The sequence below is a fragment of the Daucus carota genome, chromosome 9 (assembly GCF_001625215.2).
Source record: "Daucus carota subsp. sativus chromosome 9, DH1 v3.0, whole genome shotgun sequence".
Lineage (NCBI taxonomy): Eukaryota > Viridiplantae > Streptophyta > Magnoliopsida > Apiales > Apiaceae > Daucus > Daucus carota.
The window spans coordinates 8,343,514-8,361,163 of NC_030389.2; the positions used below are offsets into that span (position 1 = coordinate 8,343,514).

Sequence of the window (17,650 nt, forward strand, 5' to 3'; positions counted from 1 at the left end):
ATTTTCTTGCTACCATATTTCGGGCAAGTCCTCCTTGCATTCTTTTTCTATAGCCTCTGCACTCGGTAACCAATTTCGAAAATACACCCCTCAAATATTTTATTTTGTAAAGGTCAACATAGACATAAAACACATCTTCATTAATTTCTAACCTTATATATATGTTTGTCCAAGTGTGTGAGTGTTACACTTGCTCATTCTCAAGTTTGTTTCACTAGGCAGAGAGAAAGAAATGAAGTGTTTTCACTACTTCAAGGATAAAAGTAACAGAAGCCAAAGATCAGAGCCTATACTCAAGAACACAAGCAGTTTAAACAACTCATCAAGTGTTTCTGCAGCTGAGAGGGTCATCAAATCTTCGGGCTCAACGTCTTCTCCCCGTGGCATACCCGAAATGTACGAAGAAAAGGCGGTGAATTTGAGGGTGTTTACGTACTCGGAGTTGAAGCAAGCAACTAATGATTTTAGTAGGTTACTTAAGATTGGAGAAGGCGGATTTGGAAGCGTTTACAAGGGTACAATCAAGCCTGTTGCAGGGAAGGGTGAGGGGATTGAGGTTGCGATTAAACAGCTCAACAGGGATGGATTTCAGGTAAATTTATGGCCGTTAGAGAAATTTAGATACTCACGAACACGTGTTTTTATCTGTACTTAAACTATTAATACGAACATGATCCCATGTCGCTGAAATATCTGGATAGACACTCGAATGTATGTCGTGTCCAAGTAACATCCGTAAAGATATAGATCAGGACACCGGCTCACTAATAGTGATAGTAACTCTTTTCATCATTTTTTGTTGACAACACAAGTGAGATTAGTTGATCTCCACAGGATGCACATTTTGACTATTTGCCTAATGAATTCCTCTAATAGGGCATTTGGAAACATACATTTCATTCAAAAAATGGATTTCAAATGATAAAATTTGAGTTGTCATTTCAAATTCTCAGATTTATACTAATATTTAAATGTCTGGATTTCAAATGAAATCCAAATCCCAATTCCCAAACATGTTATTTGTTCAAATCCAGAATTTCAAATGATATCCAAATTTCCAAACAGACCATAAAAGTAATTTGTGTATCCTGTTGAATAATTTCTACAGGGTCATAAACAATGGGTTGCAGAAGTACAATTCCTCGGTGTTGTGGAGCACTCAAATCTTGTCAAATTAATTGGATATTGTGCTGTCGATGGAGAAAGAGGAATCCAGCGCCTGCTTGTATACGAATTTATGCCTAATAAAAGCCTGGAAGATCATCTATTCAGTAAGGCATATACCACTCTGTCCTGGCCTAAGAGATTACAGATTGTGCTGGGAGCAGCTCAAGGATTAGCTTATTTGCATGAAGAGTTGGAAGTACAGGTCTGTCTTTATTCTAATGTTAATCATCTTTTGTCTTGTAAAAGTGTAGGAAGGCTTAGAAGCATGTTGTCTGTTGTCAGGTGATATTTCGAGATTTTAAGGCATCAAATGTCCTGTTAGACGAGGATTTCATGCCGAAGCTTTCAGATTTTGGGTTGGCCAGAGAAGGGCCAACTGGTGAGCATACCCATGTCTCAACAGAGGTAAGCAAAATTTTGGTTTTCCTCTGTTTCCGAACACTTGATTCAGAGAGACTGAAGAATTTAGTCCATGGGATGGTGAGATGTTCCTAGTGCCTTATGTTAACTTGTTTAATGTGAATAGGTTATGGGAACATTTGGTTATGCAGCTCCAGATTACATTGAAACAGGACATCTAACCAGTAAGAGCGACGTCTGGAGTTTTGGCGTGGTGTTGTATGAAATGTTAACCGGAAGGCGTTCATTAGAGAGAAACAGACCTAAATCAGAACAGCAGCTCCTGGAATGGATCAAACGTTATCCAGCTGACAGTAAAAAATTTGGTATGATAATGGACCCGAGACTTGAAACTAAGTACTCCCTCACCGCAGCTCAGAAAATTGCAAAGTTAGCTGACAGTTGCTTGGTGAAGAGCGCGAAGAATCGTCCACTGATGAGTCAGGTGGTTGAAAGTCTAAAACAAATAATACAGGTCTCAGGCGAAGGAAGCCCCTTTAGCAAAAAAATTGAATTCACCGATTGTGAAGAAGTAGAACTGGCTGATAAACAAAAGAATCAGGGAGTATCCGACTCAGCAAAACGGCGAATAGCACACTTAGCTAAATTAAGTGAACATGTTGGTGGAATCAGCAAAAGAGGGTTTATGCTGATGCAGAGAGCCAAAGTCACCTAGAGAGCTGTTTCGTCGAGGGGCCTGAGTTGTGCACATATGGTAACTGATTGCGTTATCGACCACGGAGTTGAAGGCAAAGGTTCTATGAGGTGAAGGTTAAACTTGTATGAGTAGTTCTATGCCATGAAAAAGCAAAACTTGACAAATAAAACTGTGGTCTTGTTATTCATTTGTACAAGTAATATCAGGAGAGTTGGGTCAAAGGCCTGTGTTCTTCTGGATATCCTACATAGTTCAGATATGAATTTCCGATTAATAACAATACCAGAGAAGTCAATAAACCCGAAAAATATTAATTCAAGTTACCTGCTCTTACGGTAACTTGTGAACAATCTTGCTCAAAATGTAGAGCTTCGCTATCAATACATTGAAGACCTTGGCTAAAACACTGCTAGCTGGATTACTATTCATATACAGTGTGTCAAGATATAAATAATTGCAATGCTTCAAAGTTGTCAACCATAATCTGCTGACTCATAATTATAGATGTTGCCTCTGTTTGCTTTTATCTACTTGGTGTTTTTCTCTTTAAGGATGTTTTAATTCAACAAAGAAGACGAAGTCAAAAGACATGAGTAAGAGATTGAGAGAAAATTCAAAAAAGAGCGGAAAGTACAGACTAGCACTTGAACCCAATGTGAAATATAATGTGAGTCGATACCAAAGGAAATAGGGGACAAGTTAGCAAACATCTATGCTTTTAGACATTGACTAATTAACTTAATTTGATGAAGCTGTACACTTTAAAATTGGATGAAAAAATTAATTTTCATGTTCAAATCAGTTATTTTAATCCGCTAATATGTCGTCCGGCTAATGTTGATGAGCCAATTAAAAAGGAGGAACAAACTCTGTTGCTATTGTCATCATTACTGAAATCCTTCGAGTATTTCAAGTAGACGTTAGTACTTAGTAGGGAGCAACTCTCTTACGCTTGATGATGTGCTAAAGACGTAAGAAGATGATGAGAAGATGACAAAGGATGTTTTTTCTCGAATGGGCGAACAATCCTAGCTATCAAAATTACTGAAAGAAGGAATCGCAAGCGAGCTGAATCAAAAGAAAGAAGTAAATCTCGACCGAATAAAAGGATATGAGCATGAGCAGTGTTATTATTGTAATGAAATCGAAAGCGCGCTGAATCAAAAGAAGGAAGTCAATCTCGGCCGAACAAGAAGGATATGAGCATGAGCACCGTTGAGTATTATTATTGTAATGATATGCGTTATATACATATGTTTTGTCCAAATTTGAAACCGATATTTAATTGTACGGAGAGAGTTTTTAGTGTTTTCTCACCGCTGCTAGATGTTAAAGACTTGATTAAAATATAATTTTCATCAATAACTAATCAATGGAACAGCATGAATTAATTAAATATATCTCAAATTGCTCACGATATATTTAATATTGGGTGATTAACATATGTCCAAGCCACCAGGTTTATGCATGTAGAGCTCTTTCATGGAACGAAAGCAAAGCAATTCTGTTTATTGTTTTTATACTTTATAATCTAAATTAGTTGCCCTTCCCTTATTTAATTCAACATTCATTTAATCTAAATTAGTTGCCCTTCCCTTATTTAATTCAACATTCATTTGATCAGAGCCTCTTGCGTTAACTGAACAACATAACAAATTTTGACTTAATGTTGGGGTACAAATGACAAATCTTTAATAAGCATTGACCTGAAATACGTTCTATAGCCACTACTCGTACTTTTCTTGGCCTCAATGTACTGTCAGTGTACTCTCAGTCATGAGATTGGTACAACCACTGTCAAACAAACAATGGGACCGTTTGAATAAGATTAAAATAAGTGCTTCTTGCTTAATGTAAATAAATTGAAGTAGAAGTTAGAAGTAAGTTTGAACTTATAAATGATTAAATTGTTTGAGAAATAAGTAGAAGCCGTGAAACAAAAACTAGTATTCCTAACTTTTTATAAGTACTTCTCGACTTATTACACAAATGGTACGAATAAGTGCTTCTAACTTATAACTCCAAAAGCGGAGCTTAAAAGCTCCCCCCAAACACCCACAATATCTCAGTTTAATGAATAACTGCGAAGCAACAAGCAGGACCGTTCCGTGTTATATACGGGCCCGGGCCGAAATGAAAAAAATGGGCCCTCGATTTTTTCTTCATTAATCCTATACGATAACGCGAATTAAAATTGCAGAAAATATGATATCTTATCAATGATAACGTAACTCATATTTAGCAAAATAAGCGAAAAACGGGCCCTTACTTGTATTAGGATCCTATTAGAAATTAATAATTGCACAAATAACACATACTAAAATTCACGACGAGACAAGTAAAAGGACACATTTATAACAATTTTGATTTTTATATAAAATACATGAACATATATTATTAAGATATCTGAATTTTGGGCCCCTTTGAAGGTATGGATCCTGGACGGTCGCCCTCTTTGCCCTCCCTCTGGGCCGGGCCTGGCAACAAGCTATAAAGAGTTGCTCCTCTTCCTTCTCAAGTTGACAACATTCTTTTGCTCAAACTTTACTTGTGTCACAATATTTTCATTTTTGGTCTTGCGAATTTTTGATGTCGTCCCATTTTCTGACATCTATAACATTACAGGTCAAGCTTTTTCGAACAAACAAAGATTAACTTGACCTCTTCTTCCACAATGTCTACAAGTAGAGCAATCATTTTTTCCCTTACTGGTGTTGGTAGAATTAAAATCCGAGTGTCTATTGTTCTTCACCTGTTTCTTCCATCATTTTTAGAGTCACTAAGCTAATGCATATATAGAAGTCATAAGCCTTCTCTGATCATGTGCCTGCAAAGCACAAGACTTTGCATCTTACACAAACAATTCGGACTTCAGACGCCTTCTCTGTTTTACCAAATTAACCTTTGACAAAATATAATAAAATCATGAACATCAAATTTTTCACAAACATTTAACAAAATTGGAATAAATCTGGAATCAGAAATTTCAGAACCCAATTGTTTGTGACGCCCAGCAATCTGTCAGGGTAATTTTCACTATTCAGAATCCTTAATCTTCTGTAGCTCAAAATCTCCGATCAGGTTCAGGAAAAATGATAATTTATGTAGTATTCCTAAATTAATGTTTGGAAAGAAGAAAGGGAGGATGAAGGAAGATCTCTCATTGCATTTACAAGTTCTAAAATAGGGAAGCGAAGAGAAAATAATGGAAGAATTAATACAAATCCTCGCCAAATCTTCTTCCCGAAAATGAGATGATAGCAATTCTTGTTCAAAGAAGAGAAGAGAAAAGAAATGGATGGAAGATTTGCTTCAATGCCTTCCATGTGTGGAATGATTTTAAAGGAAGCACTTAAACAAGTTTATACTCTAAATATAATTCAAAAAACACATAAAATATTTTTTCCTTGAAAAAACGAATTAACATTATTCATTTTCAGAAGAGATAGCAGAAAAATCTATACCTCTTGCCTACAATTTTATTGGCTTGCCCTAGTAATTCTTCACATGTGAATTTGCAGGTACCTGAGAGGCTTTTTTCTACAGGTTCTAATAGAGCAATTGCCTCCATCCTTGCTGCTCACTCATGATTACCTTCACCATCAGAAACTGGTAGGTCCTGCGCAGCATAATATTTAGAAGTAACTAAAGAAGAGAGCAAAGATTTCTTTATTAATTAAATAAAAAACTCAATCACAGGTCCCTCAAGAAGAGAGCTGCGACTGCCACTTGATAAGAATTTTGAAGGGAAATAAGTGACTATTAAATGTTCAACAGTAAGGACAAAAAGGTTGATCCACAAAGTTTTATATTTTGTTAAACTAGTTATTAGTTTTAACATTGAAACGACTGAAGAAACTAAAACAAGAGGAGGCACTGCATGGAACCAATTATCACGATCTTCGCTTAGCAATTAACAACTACTAGTGACCATGTTATTAGAAAAGTGAACCAAGTAGGAATTGAAAAGGAAAACAATCCAAAATTCCAGCATAGCATATTGAACAAAGGAACACAACAATTATTTGCATTAACATTGTTGTGCCGATTAGAGAACATCTTCATCGGAAATCTGTCACAGGGTTATAAGTTAATTAACAGATAAACTTAACATAGAGGAAATTATCAAGATCTTCAGAACCCATATTACTGGCCAAATGTCGTATGCCGGACTTCTTGCAAAGTATCTTCATTATCTCAACCTTCCAGATTTCATGTTAGGGAAAATAGATTTTTTTGCCACTCAACTTATTGTGTTTTTAGAAACTTACCACCCAACTAAATTTTTTTTCCTTTTACTCACTAATGTTAGGTTTGGATTTTTTTTAGCCACCCCCTTAGGTTCAGATTTGATTACTAGCATTATGATAATTTTTATAGCATCATTTAGACATTGTGATAGTGTGTAATATTTTGATGATGTGTCATATGTTAATATCTTTATATATAGTAATAACAATATAAAATGAGCCGATAAAAAATTAAAATCAGGAAAAATCGTAATTAGAATTCTAAAAATTCAATAAATCATGAATATGAAATCAATGACTTCAAACAATTCACCCAAACAATTCACCCTCCCTGATAAGATAAAGTGTAATTGGATGATATGATGCATCATCTTTCGCTATTAAAGTTTCAATCGACTAGCTCAGTCTAAGATCTCTCTTAAATTTATCTTCATAAATTTTAATAACTTTATCTTATTACAAATTTCAAGATATATAAATAGAGAGAGAAACTTAATTTTCGATGATTGTCCTCTATAATACATCATTATATGTTATTATTACTCCCTCCATCCCTCTCAATATTAGTTTATATTTTTTTCTACTGCTTAGCACGTATTTTAATACTCTTATAAAACATAGTTTCATAACTTATTTTTGTGAATTTTTTTTGTGTGTGTAAAAATTCAAACGTTGAAATTTTATTCGGAAGAAAAAAAAAATTATTTATGAAACTACAACTTTTAAAAGCCATAAAATGCGTGCACAATTCTTATCACCAAAGGTAAACGACCTTGGGGACATAAAAAGTACTATATATAAAGATATAAACATATATCAAATCATCAAAATATTACAGACTACAACTATATTTTAATAATGCTACACAGAATTAATGTAATGCTAATAATCAAATCTGAACCTAACTTCACTGACAAAAAAAAACTGAACCTAATATTAGTGGGTAAAATCAAAAAAAAGTTATAGTTAAGTGGTTAGTTACTAAAGACGCAATAAGTTTAGTGACCAAAAAAATTATCATAATGCTAGTAATCAAATCTGAACCTAAGTCGGTGGCTAAAAAAATCCAAACCTAACATTAGTGAGTAAAAGGAAAATAAATTTAGTTGAGTCGCAAGTTTCAAAAAACAATATAAGTTGAGTGGCAAAAAAATCTATTTTCCCTTCATGTTAATTATATTATTTATATCTGCTTCTGAGCAGTTTACAAACCTTGCAGAAGTAGAGTTGTTCCCTCAAGAACCTTACAGAAACAGAAAATGTTTAGAAGCGTAAAGCAGAAAGCTAGCAATATACATCTTTAAGATAGGAAAAGATGCAAAACATGTATTTATACAGTAAAAAAGGTAAAATATGGTCCAACATGGCGCTCTTTTTGCAAAGAATCAAGAAACAAATCGACAAGAGAATTTAGTGGTACCTGCTGGATCGACTTTTTTGGCAAGGTTGATAGAATTAGTAGCCATGATATATAGAAGTCACAGCTTTCAAGACTTTAGATCTATTCATGAGCTCCCCAATTTTGTCTGAAACATAGAATAGTGAAAGAGTCAATTTTCAAAATATTAGGTATGTTAAATCACCGATTTGGAATCGTATGCCACATCACTTGGCTAGTACTCATGACTCAACCAACAATAAAAGTCCATAATCATCAAGATAACTTCTCAGTCGTAGGATATAGCAGCTAACTTACTCAAGCACAAAAAAATTTCAGCACCTAAACTTATTCATTCAAGCAGAATTCAGCATTCGCCAGTACAGCCTGGTATCTTACATCATCCATATCTGCAGATGAAAGAAAACTCTGCTTTCCAAGGGAACAATATCTTCACCCTTTTTCAACGTCGGCAACCTTTTGTTCTGACTTCTCATCTGAACCATTATATTACTTCTTTTCGCTTTATGTCCCCGAGTTCCTGCAAGGAAAAAAGTGTAAAGATGTAAGTAGAACATGACATCTTATTTCCAAGTAATTTTGAGTAACTGGAATCATATCAAGTATTAACACACTGTATGAAATCATGAACAGTGCAAACTGCCTTCTTATACACCTTAAATGAATTAAAGGAACACCAGGAATACAAAATTCACACACAAAGAAATTTTTGGCAACTAAGAGAAAATAAATACCTAAGCGAAGCATGCCGGATTGTACCAAGGACGAACTTGATGTATCATTATCTCTGGTATTCAGATGAATGCATTTTTCAGAATAGCAAAAGATGAAAACCTGAATAACATGAATACTCTGGCTGCTCTTTCGTACAACTACAAGTTTTAGTACTGGCAACATTCACCAACCAAAAAATTGCTGCTCTACGAAATGAAATGGAAGCTTTTAGCTCGTCATTTCAAGCATTTTTACGGATCCAACAGATTGGTTGTTGATCAATTTCAAAGAATAGTCAGTTGATTCATTATGAGGCCTATTTCTAGAGAGATAATCATAAGTAATGTACATAAGAACGTCTAACAAGAGACTATTTTCCGGCGTCACTTCTAATAGCACAGCATCATCTTGAGAATCACGATATGCTCTCTCCAGTATATTATACGTTATATCATCAAATTCAATGCAAACCTGCATCAGTTTCTCCCCCCACATCAATGCCTTTACTGGTTGCCCTTGCTTACGAAGTTGAGATAATAACAAGTTTGTCGTAACAATGTTCGGTACAAAGGCCATCTTAAGCAGTTTTGCAATCAAGATCATGGCGCGGTCGATTATATCATTACATACAGCTTTCATCATAGTGTTGTATGTTACTGTATTTGGCACTACTCCACAGGTGACAAGTTCATCTAACAACATCACAGCTTGATTTATTCGTCTACTAATACAGAAACCATGGATTCGTATATTATAGGTGAAAATATCAGGGTCCCACCTGCTAGTGTACAATTTATCCAGAAGATTATCTGCATTGACCAAGTCAAATGCCTTGCAGTATCCATTGAGCAATGTGTTATAAGTAACGATATCTGGTTCTAACCCCCACCGGTACATATCCATGTAAGTGCCAACTGCAGACTGCATTCTTCCTTGCTTGCAAAACCCATTAATTATAATATTGATAGAAAATATATCAGGGAGAAGACCTCTTTGCCTCATCTGTCTTATCAATGTTAGTGCCTCATTTAATCTACCACATTTACAGAACCCATCAATCAAAGAGTTATAAGCAAAGTTATTAGGTATCAGCCCTCTCCTAGACATTTCTAGAAACTCATTATATGCCTCATCAATATAACCAGCTTTCGACAGTCCATCGATATAGGCAGAAAAAGCTACAGCATCAGGTGCCACCTCTATCCTAACCATCTCCTCCCACAAACTTTGAGCACTCTCTATGTGCCCTCTTTTAAAATAGCCATCTAAGAGAAGAGTGAATGCACCTTTATTAACAGGGAAGTCATTCTGTATCATCTTATCCATAATATCTTCTGCTTCTTTTAACCTACCCATTGTTGTAAATCCAATGAGTAGAGAACTACATGTGGAAGATGAAGGAGGGATGCCAAATTTTAACATTATACCATAGACTTCAAAAGCCTTGTCCTCCAAACCTGCTTTGCCATATGCAGTGATAATTGAATTGAAAGCTACCACGCTAAGAGGTAAACCCTTCTCAAGCATGTTCTTTAAGAAATTAGTGGCATCATGTAATCTTCCTGCCCAACATAGCCCTGCAACCAACACATCAGTAGAAAAATGATCTGGAACCACCCCTGCTTCTGAAAACTCCCTAAACAAACGGCCAGCATCCTCTTTTTTCCCGTACTTGTAGTGACCACCAACCAAAGTATTAAAGGTCACACCATCCGGAGCTACACCCTTGTTTCTCATATCCAAATAAAGCACAATGGCATGATGAATTTTTCTAGCCTTGACATAACCATCCATCAACGCATTGTATATAGTAGTATTGGGAACAAGACCAATCTCTAGCATTCCGTCAAAAAGGTTTCTTGCATCCACAATATTTCCCTCCTTGCACAAGGCATTAATTAATGTACTAAATGTAACCAAACTAGGGGAGCATTGCCTTTTAACCATCATATCCACCCAATGCCACGCCTCCGGAATTCTACACCTAATGCAATACGCATTAATCACAATGTTATAACTAACAGCATCCGGTTCACAACCAAACTTTATCATAACATGTAGCAAACTTTCTCCCGTACTCAAAAACCCTTTTCTACAAAACCCAAGTATCATCGTATTAAATACATAATTTGAAGGCCGAGGACCTTTCCTCATCATATCCCTAAATAACTTCCACACACTACAATATCCCCCTACTCTAAGTAACAACCTAAACAAACTAGACATAGCAGACAAACTCGGTACCAATCCAACCTCCCTCATCTTTCCTACAATCATTAACGCTTGCTCCGCCATCCCCACATTCAAAAAACCACGCATAAGCGAATCAAGAACTGAAAAATCCGACTCGTACTCCCAATGCCCTCTCCACATACACTCAACCAATTCCCCACACCTACTCCCTCCAATTTTCAACATAACCCACGAGATCATATCCTGCGCCAAATACCTACTCCCCTCCCTCGCCAAAACATGACACGCTAAACAACACGAAAACACACTATCCTCCAAATCATCACAAAACGAAAACCTAAAAAACGCAAACCCGGTCTCCCGATCACCTAAAAGCCTCAATATCTTTACAAGTATATACGGACAAAAATTCACCGAAAACAACTTCAAAAACTCACATTCCTCACTTTTAATCATTCTAGCTAAGCCTAACATGATTTTTCGCCTTTCGTTCGAGTTAATCACCGTATTCAAAGCATTCGACGAGTTCTTAAGAGGCGCAAATTGCGAAAGCACATCAAATGTTTGATCAATTGATGATGAATGAGCTGATATATACCTAATTGATGTGTATGTATAATGTGTGTATTGTAGTGAAAGAAATTGAGGATGCGTAATAAAATGAAGAACCTGATTGATAGAGTGCGCGCGGCGCACGATAGCAGACATAGAGCAGCGGTGAATATTCCGGCGACCGGTGGTTGCGAAACGACGGCGGTTGGTGGAGGGAGTGGTGGTTTTATTACGGAGGGAAAGAATGAATTGAAATGACAATGAAATGAAGCAGAGGCATTTTTAGTGGGCTGGGCCAAGTGAAAGTTTGGGCCAACTTTATTGTCTTAAAGACGGTGGACTAGTTTAATTAGCACCGCCTACATTTTACAAATAATGTAATTTCGAGAAAATTCACAAATCTTTTTTACGAGTGAAAAAAGACGTTGGCTGTTTCTTGAGGTTTTACTTCTTTTTTTCGAGAAATTTTTTTGAAGTTTCACTTGTTCTATTTATGACTATAAGAGGTCGAAACGTTGATTTGAGTTGGGAATAGTTGGAATGTATTCCGCTTAGGGTGGGTGGGTTGACCTGGATCGGATGAAATGAAGATAGAATGTAATAAATTTTGTACGATTGAAAAGAAATGTATTTAATTTTCATTCATTTATTCATACTATTTTAACTAGAATTTTAACACATAAAAGGATTGCTTATTTCATTTCTATATATATCCTTATAATCTTCATCACAAAAAATTTAAATTTATTTATATTTAGTCATTTTTATCTTATATTTTCTTCTTTATTCATAAAATTTTTATATAGTATTTTGTTTCGTTCTTCACTCATTTTATTCCGTTTAAGTGAACACAATCCAGAGAATTATAAATTGAGCATCATGGATTTTATTGATTTATAATTTGAAAAAATATTAAGTTGAAAAACACTTTAAAGAAAAGTGTTCTTTCATGCTAAATTTACACGAGGATTACAACTTTTCTAATTTTTATGCTAGGTTAATAGGAAGCCTAGGTTTTGCCTTCACGATTTAACTTTACTTTGTTAGGAGCAGGCCTGGTTTTGCTGACTGATAAAATCGTACATAATTAGTTGCTGAATACTGAGGTTGTAAACTTGTAGCAATAGATAGTTCGATTTTTCTATGGTGTGCTCATGGGCACATGCTAAGCGCGGAAAATTTTGTGCTTAAATCATTTTGATTGGCTCCTATCTAATGATAATGGTGGACCCTCCTACAACTACACGAACCACACCAATCAAAATTTCCCAAATATAAAAATTTCCGCGAGCCAAACCCTAGATAGTTAGATACCATCGTGAACATAATCTCATATTTTGCGATTCAATTAATTAATTTATCTATTCTTGCCGATTCAATTAATTAAAGTGAGATTACGCATCAATTATGTCTCTTAAGAGAAGAATATGCTACCACTTCTATTAAAAGAGATTGATGGAGTACGAAAACTGAACCTTTGTAGCTCAAGTTAAATCCAATCTTTTCTTGATGTTCATCAATTTATTTGTAAATTTAATCTGTTTATTTCCCATGTAGCTTAAGAAATTGATGAAGCAAAGCCAGATCTATATATAGCAGATATATAATAAACAAGATTTATAAAGGACAACCAAAATTGTATGGTGCCAAATCTCCTCTCTCAATCCCATCCCCATACTTTCCTTTCTGACTTTCTTGTTCTTGGACATCTCATCTTATGTCCTCTCACAACATTTTTACAGATCATCAAAACCAAGGTTTTCTTGCCTTTCTTACAAGATCTCCCAGAGGAATGTTCATTTTCAACACTTTTACCAAAAAAACAGAAAGATATAAGTAGTTATATATGTTTGTTTTATGTATCAGGACACAGCTATGGTGCCTGTCTGCACAGTTTTGCTGGATGGTTTCTTGGTTGAGCTTGTTGATGATCTCTTTGATGATGATGACACTTTCCACTTCCTTTCACTCCCTTCATCTATTTCTATTTGCTCTTGCCTGCACTCTTGGCTACAAAATGGTGTGTTTCCTCTGCAACAATTTCATAATAAATATTAGCGAACGGAAACAGGATTTCGAACAGTCGGGACTAAAAATAAATTCTGTTAGTTACCTGTACATGAAGATGTCACAGTTATGGAGAGACTTTCTGCAGAGAAAACAAGATTCGAGAAAATGGGAATCTTCAAAAGCAGCGTACGATAGTCTGGCTGATTTCATTGTGGAGGTGAGAGCTGCTAAAATGAGCTTGGCTTGGTGTGTAGGCGAGGGAAGGAAGAGAAGATTTGGTGAGTGTGAGAAGAAGTTTAGCAAGGGTGGTGCTAATTATATATACACAAAAGGGAGGAGCCTAGAAGAGTGAGATTGGAATCCAGTGTTGTGGAGACCAGTTTATAATCTGTGGGCTGCAGCATTCTGATTTTGACATGTTTTCAGATGCCTTTTTTATTTTTAATTACAACTGCTAGGCTCCAATTATTTGGTTACAAAACCATGAGAAATTTACATAAATGACATGGAGAATGAGTCAATATAGTACACTGTAAATAATTCCTTTTAACAATTCTATAATTACACTGCAAACTCATTTTTCTGTGGAAGCTTTGTTATATAAAATGACCGTTCCAGTCAGTTATTTATATCAATCAATATACTTATATAATGGAGAAGCGAAGCTGAATCTGATTTTGTTTCAGATTATTTATGGAATGTAGTAGCTTAAAAGTTTTAATCTGATTTTATTTAAGATTATTTATGGAATGGGAAAGAGTAGCACACAAGTCTCTCTGCACCTATAAATACCCCTATATGTTGTAGGTTTTAGATCATCTAAACACAACCTCCTTTCTCTCAATACCACAACCCTACCTCTGTCTCTGGCGTGATATATATAGTTCTCTTGCTCGATTTCTAATTCTGTGGTGCCGTTCTTCTGCAACGATAAGTGAAAGCTGCTTATACGGTATTAAAAAATAAAAGTTGTTGCAAGCAAAGGTAGTTATAAACCGTTATGTGAGAGTCAACAAATCCAAATAGGGGATAATAATATAGTCATAACATGATATTGATAGATGATATCAATAAATTAACTATTAGTGATGTATGTTTGTTCGTTGTTCTTTATAATATTTGTTTTTTTCATTGGATATGTTTGTTTTTATTAATTTTTATATGATTTACTTTGTATACAGAAAAATATTATTCATGCATTATAGACCGCTATACAAGGAAAATCCTTATATGAAGGAGAAGCGAGGGGTGTGTAGGTGGCGACTCTTAAATCGCTCCGTTCTATTTTTCTAATTTTTTGGAATTTTTGGATGAAAAATATTAAAAATTGGTCCGTTATATAGTATTAAAAAAATAAAGGTTGTTACAAGTAAGGGTAGTTATAAACCGCTATCTCACGGATTTAAGTTAGACGTTTTTGTGCACAATCAATCCAAAAAAATTGGAGGAAGGTGATGATGTAAAAACATGATTACTTTTCAAAAAAAAAAAACACAAATAAAATTAAGATCCGTTGTTCTTTAAATTGTTAATTACATGTAGAAATTTATTTTCATTTTTCACCATGAATTATAATCCAATTTTGCAATTTTATATATTAGTATTGGTATTACATCAAGATTTTTATAATATAAAATTTATTTTATCCTACAAATATTAATTTTGAATCACTAATATACTTTTTATAGGCAGCCACAAAATTATTGCATCTTACAAATGTTAATATTAAATAATTAATATAATTTTTATAGGCCGCCGCAACGCGCGGTTTCTCAACTAGTTATTTATATGGAAGATGAGACTTGTCACGCATTATCATATTCTCATCAAATATAATTTGATAAATTATTTTAATTTTTTCTTCTAATTAAAAATTTAATGTTTAAATCTTTATATAAAAAAGAAAATAATTATAAAACTATATTTTATATGCGACTTAAAATACGTGTCAAATAACACAAAAAACCGTAAACTCGTAAAGAAATGAGAGGGATAGAGTATATAAAAAAGGAATCACGAGCCTAAAATTTGATAATAAAATTTAATCTAAACTATTTTAATTAATAATATAAATCATTTAAAATATTCGATTATGATACGGGACTATAATTTATTTTATTTAATATAATATATGATATTGATGACTTCATTTTCAGAGCCATGTCACATGTGGTTGTATAATTTTCATTGTCATGTCACCCAAATATGTGAAAAATATCAACTAGTAACAAAATAACATAAACTTGGTTTTCTTGGGTGGAACCATCTATGATGGTCCCTTTGACACTACAGAATTGCTTTTTCAAACAACTAAAACCATTTACAAGGATTCCACAAACCTAGGGGCTGATTCCAATGAAGTGGTACCTTGTATATTGTAGTCGAGAGAGTATTTGACAAGCACTTGAAAATTTAAAAATGTACTTTTTTCTTGCATTGGTCCCTCATGTTAAAGATGTAATTGATGTGTCCATTAACTTATGATGTGTATTAAAGTTAGCTTACTTTGTTAGAATTTCAGTCACTTGGACCCTTAACAAAACATTAAAATGTTCTAATAAATCTTTACTGGTTCACTTAAATTTTGTGGGGTTTGATAGTTTGATGGAAACTCTTCGCGAAGAATATTTGTATCTTTTGAATTTTTTTATGTATTGTTTACGTTGTTGTTTATACTCATCGATACAAGATACCAGTTGGTTAATATTTTAGTTAATTTTTTTGTCAGATATTTTTGTTAAATTTTAGTTACCCTCCAACGGCAGTGGTTTTTCCATCGGAGACTGCATTTCTTACTTTAATTTTATTTTTCTTTCAATAAATTTGATCCTCCGGTGAGGTGTTTTTATATATTCAATTTTTTGCATTGTTTGATCTATTTCCTTGAGAGAATTTAGTATATTTGTTTGTATTTTGTGTCGATCTTTTTGTTAAGAATGATCAATATGATACGGAAATACTCGCATCAAAGTGGTGTGGTGTTGTGTGATGTGGAACGACGGTGGAAATCACAAGAGTTCACTCCTTGTGACAGAAAATTATTCATACTATAGGAACATTTGTATCTTTGATCTTATTTAATCCGAACACGGGACTACATGTGGATTTAATTGTGTGAAAGTTAATTGTGATGCTATTATTGCGTAAAAGATATTAAAAATTATTTTAGACTTAATTACTCGAGAAATCATCAAATTTTTTTAGCTTCAAGCATATACGTATTCAACATGTTAAGATATTCGGAAATAAAGTGATTAATGATCTGATTTGTTTATTTGTTTTTCAACATGATTGAAGAGCCGGTTGCGGATTTATCTGAGCTGTGAATGAGTTGATGCGCTCGATAACAGCTCGGTGTTCGGTTCGAAAAAAGCTCATGCGCTCGATAACAGCTCGGTGTTCGGTTCGAAAAAAGCTCGGTTCGATTCATGAACGAGTCGATCTTGAGCACAATTTTAAGATTCGTTTTATAAACGAGCTGAACTAGCACGGTAGAGTTCGACTCGATAGTTCACGAACAAGTTCGAATTATGAGTTCGTGAACTCACATAGTTCGTGAACTAGCCCGTGAACATGGTTCATGAACTCGGCCTGTGAATTAGAATATTGTAAGAATTTTAATTTATTTTTTAATTAAATTAAACAACAAACAAGCTCTTAAATAAATTTATGAGCATAAGCTAGCTCGTCAGCAAAGTTGATTCAACAAAAGCTCGTGAACAAAATTAATGAGCGCTTAGTGAGCGAAAATTCGTGAGACATGTTCGTGAGCAGAAGTTGATAAGCGGTTCGTGAGCAAAAGCTTGTGAGACATGTTCATGAGCGGTTCGCGAGCCGTTCATGAACAGAATTATTCCTTAATGAGTCGATTCTCAGACAATATTTTTGGCTCAATTCAAACTCGAGTTTGAGTCCGCATAGAGCACTCTAGAGTTCGTCTCGACTCATTTACACCCTTATATCTCCAATAATTTACGGACACATAGGAGTTAATTAGTACGATCGACAAAGCTGAAGGAGGGATATGTCAATATTCATAAATATTGGGTGCTTAATAGCTTATCACCAGAGAAATTAGAAATGCTATAAGCAATCCCGAAATAGCCAAAAAAATAAATAAATTACAAGTCGTGGCAAGTAGGCACAATTATTATTTATTTAAATAAACAACTCCATCACTCAACTTCATGTTACTCCCTCCGTCCCACCCAATTGTTTACATTGGGTTTGGGCACGGAGGTTAAGAAATATCTATAAAGTAGTGAAAAAGAGGAAGAAAAGTGGGTGAAGTGGTGGGACCCATCGATT

At 34.6% G+C, this 17,650-nt stretch overlaps 2 protein-coding genes across 4 annotated transcripts; one reads left to right on the plus strand and one right to left on the minus strand.

Annotated features, from left to right (window-relative positions):
- LOC108202767 (probable serine/threonine-protein kinase PBL19) lies at positions 1–2,504 on the plus strand. The gene is made up of 4 exons (XM_017371301.2): positions 1–592; positions 1,109–1,369; positions 1,450–1,572; positions 1,694–2,504. Exons 1-4 carry the CDS (start codon positions 233–235, stop codon positions 2,240–2,242), a joined length of 1,293 nt encoding a protein of 430 aa, XP_017226790.1. The 5' UTR covers positions 1–232; the 3' UTR covers positions 2,243–2,504.
- A 2,052-nt stretch (positions 2,505–4,556) lies between these two features.
- LOC108202766 (pentatricopeptide repeat-containing protein At1g12300, mitochondrial) lies at positions 4,557–11,641 on the minus strand. Of its 3 annotated transcripts, none has more exons than XM_017371300.2 (4): positions 8,608–11,641; positions 8,252–8,393; positions 7,895–8,000; positions 4,557–5,843 (listed from the first exon to the last, which is right to left on the minus strand). In XM_017371300.2, exon 1 carries the CDS (start codon positions 11,486–11,488, stop codon positions 8,816–8,818), a length of 2,673 nt encoding a protein of 890 aa, XP_017226789.1. In that variant the 5' UTR covers positions 11,489–11,641; the 3' UTR covers positions 4,557–5,843; positions 7,895–8,000; positions 8,252–8,393; positions 8,608–8,815. The 3 variants fall into 3 exon arrangements, with proteins under 3 accessions (XP_017226789.1, XP_017226788.1, XP_017226787.1); XM_017371299.2 differs by having other exon boundaries at positions 8,195–8,393; XM_017371298.2 differs by having other exon boundaries at positions 5,601–5,843; positions 8,171–8,393.
- Positions 11,642–17,650: the final 6,009 nt, after the last annotated feature.

Excerpts from the sequence above, each read along its gene's own strand:
- LOC108202767 (XM_017371301.2), top strand. The coding sequence starts at position 233 with ATGAAGTGTTTTCACTACTTCAAGGATAAAAGTAACAGAAGCCAAAGA. Across the intron at positions 1,370-1,449 it reads ATGAAGAGTTGGAAGTACAG|GTGATATTTCGAGATTTTAA; the intron begins GTCTGTCTTTAT and ends GTCTGTTGTCAG. Across the intron at positions 1,573-1,693 it reads ATACCCATGTCTCAACAGAG|GTTATGGGAACATTTGGTTA; the intron begins GTAAGCAAAATT and ends TAATGTGAATAG.
- LOC108202766 (XM_017371300.2), bottom strand. The coding sequence starts at position 11,488 with ATGTCTGCTATCGTGCGCCGCGCGCACTCTATCAATCAGGTTCTTCAT.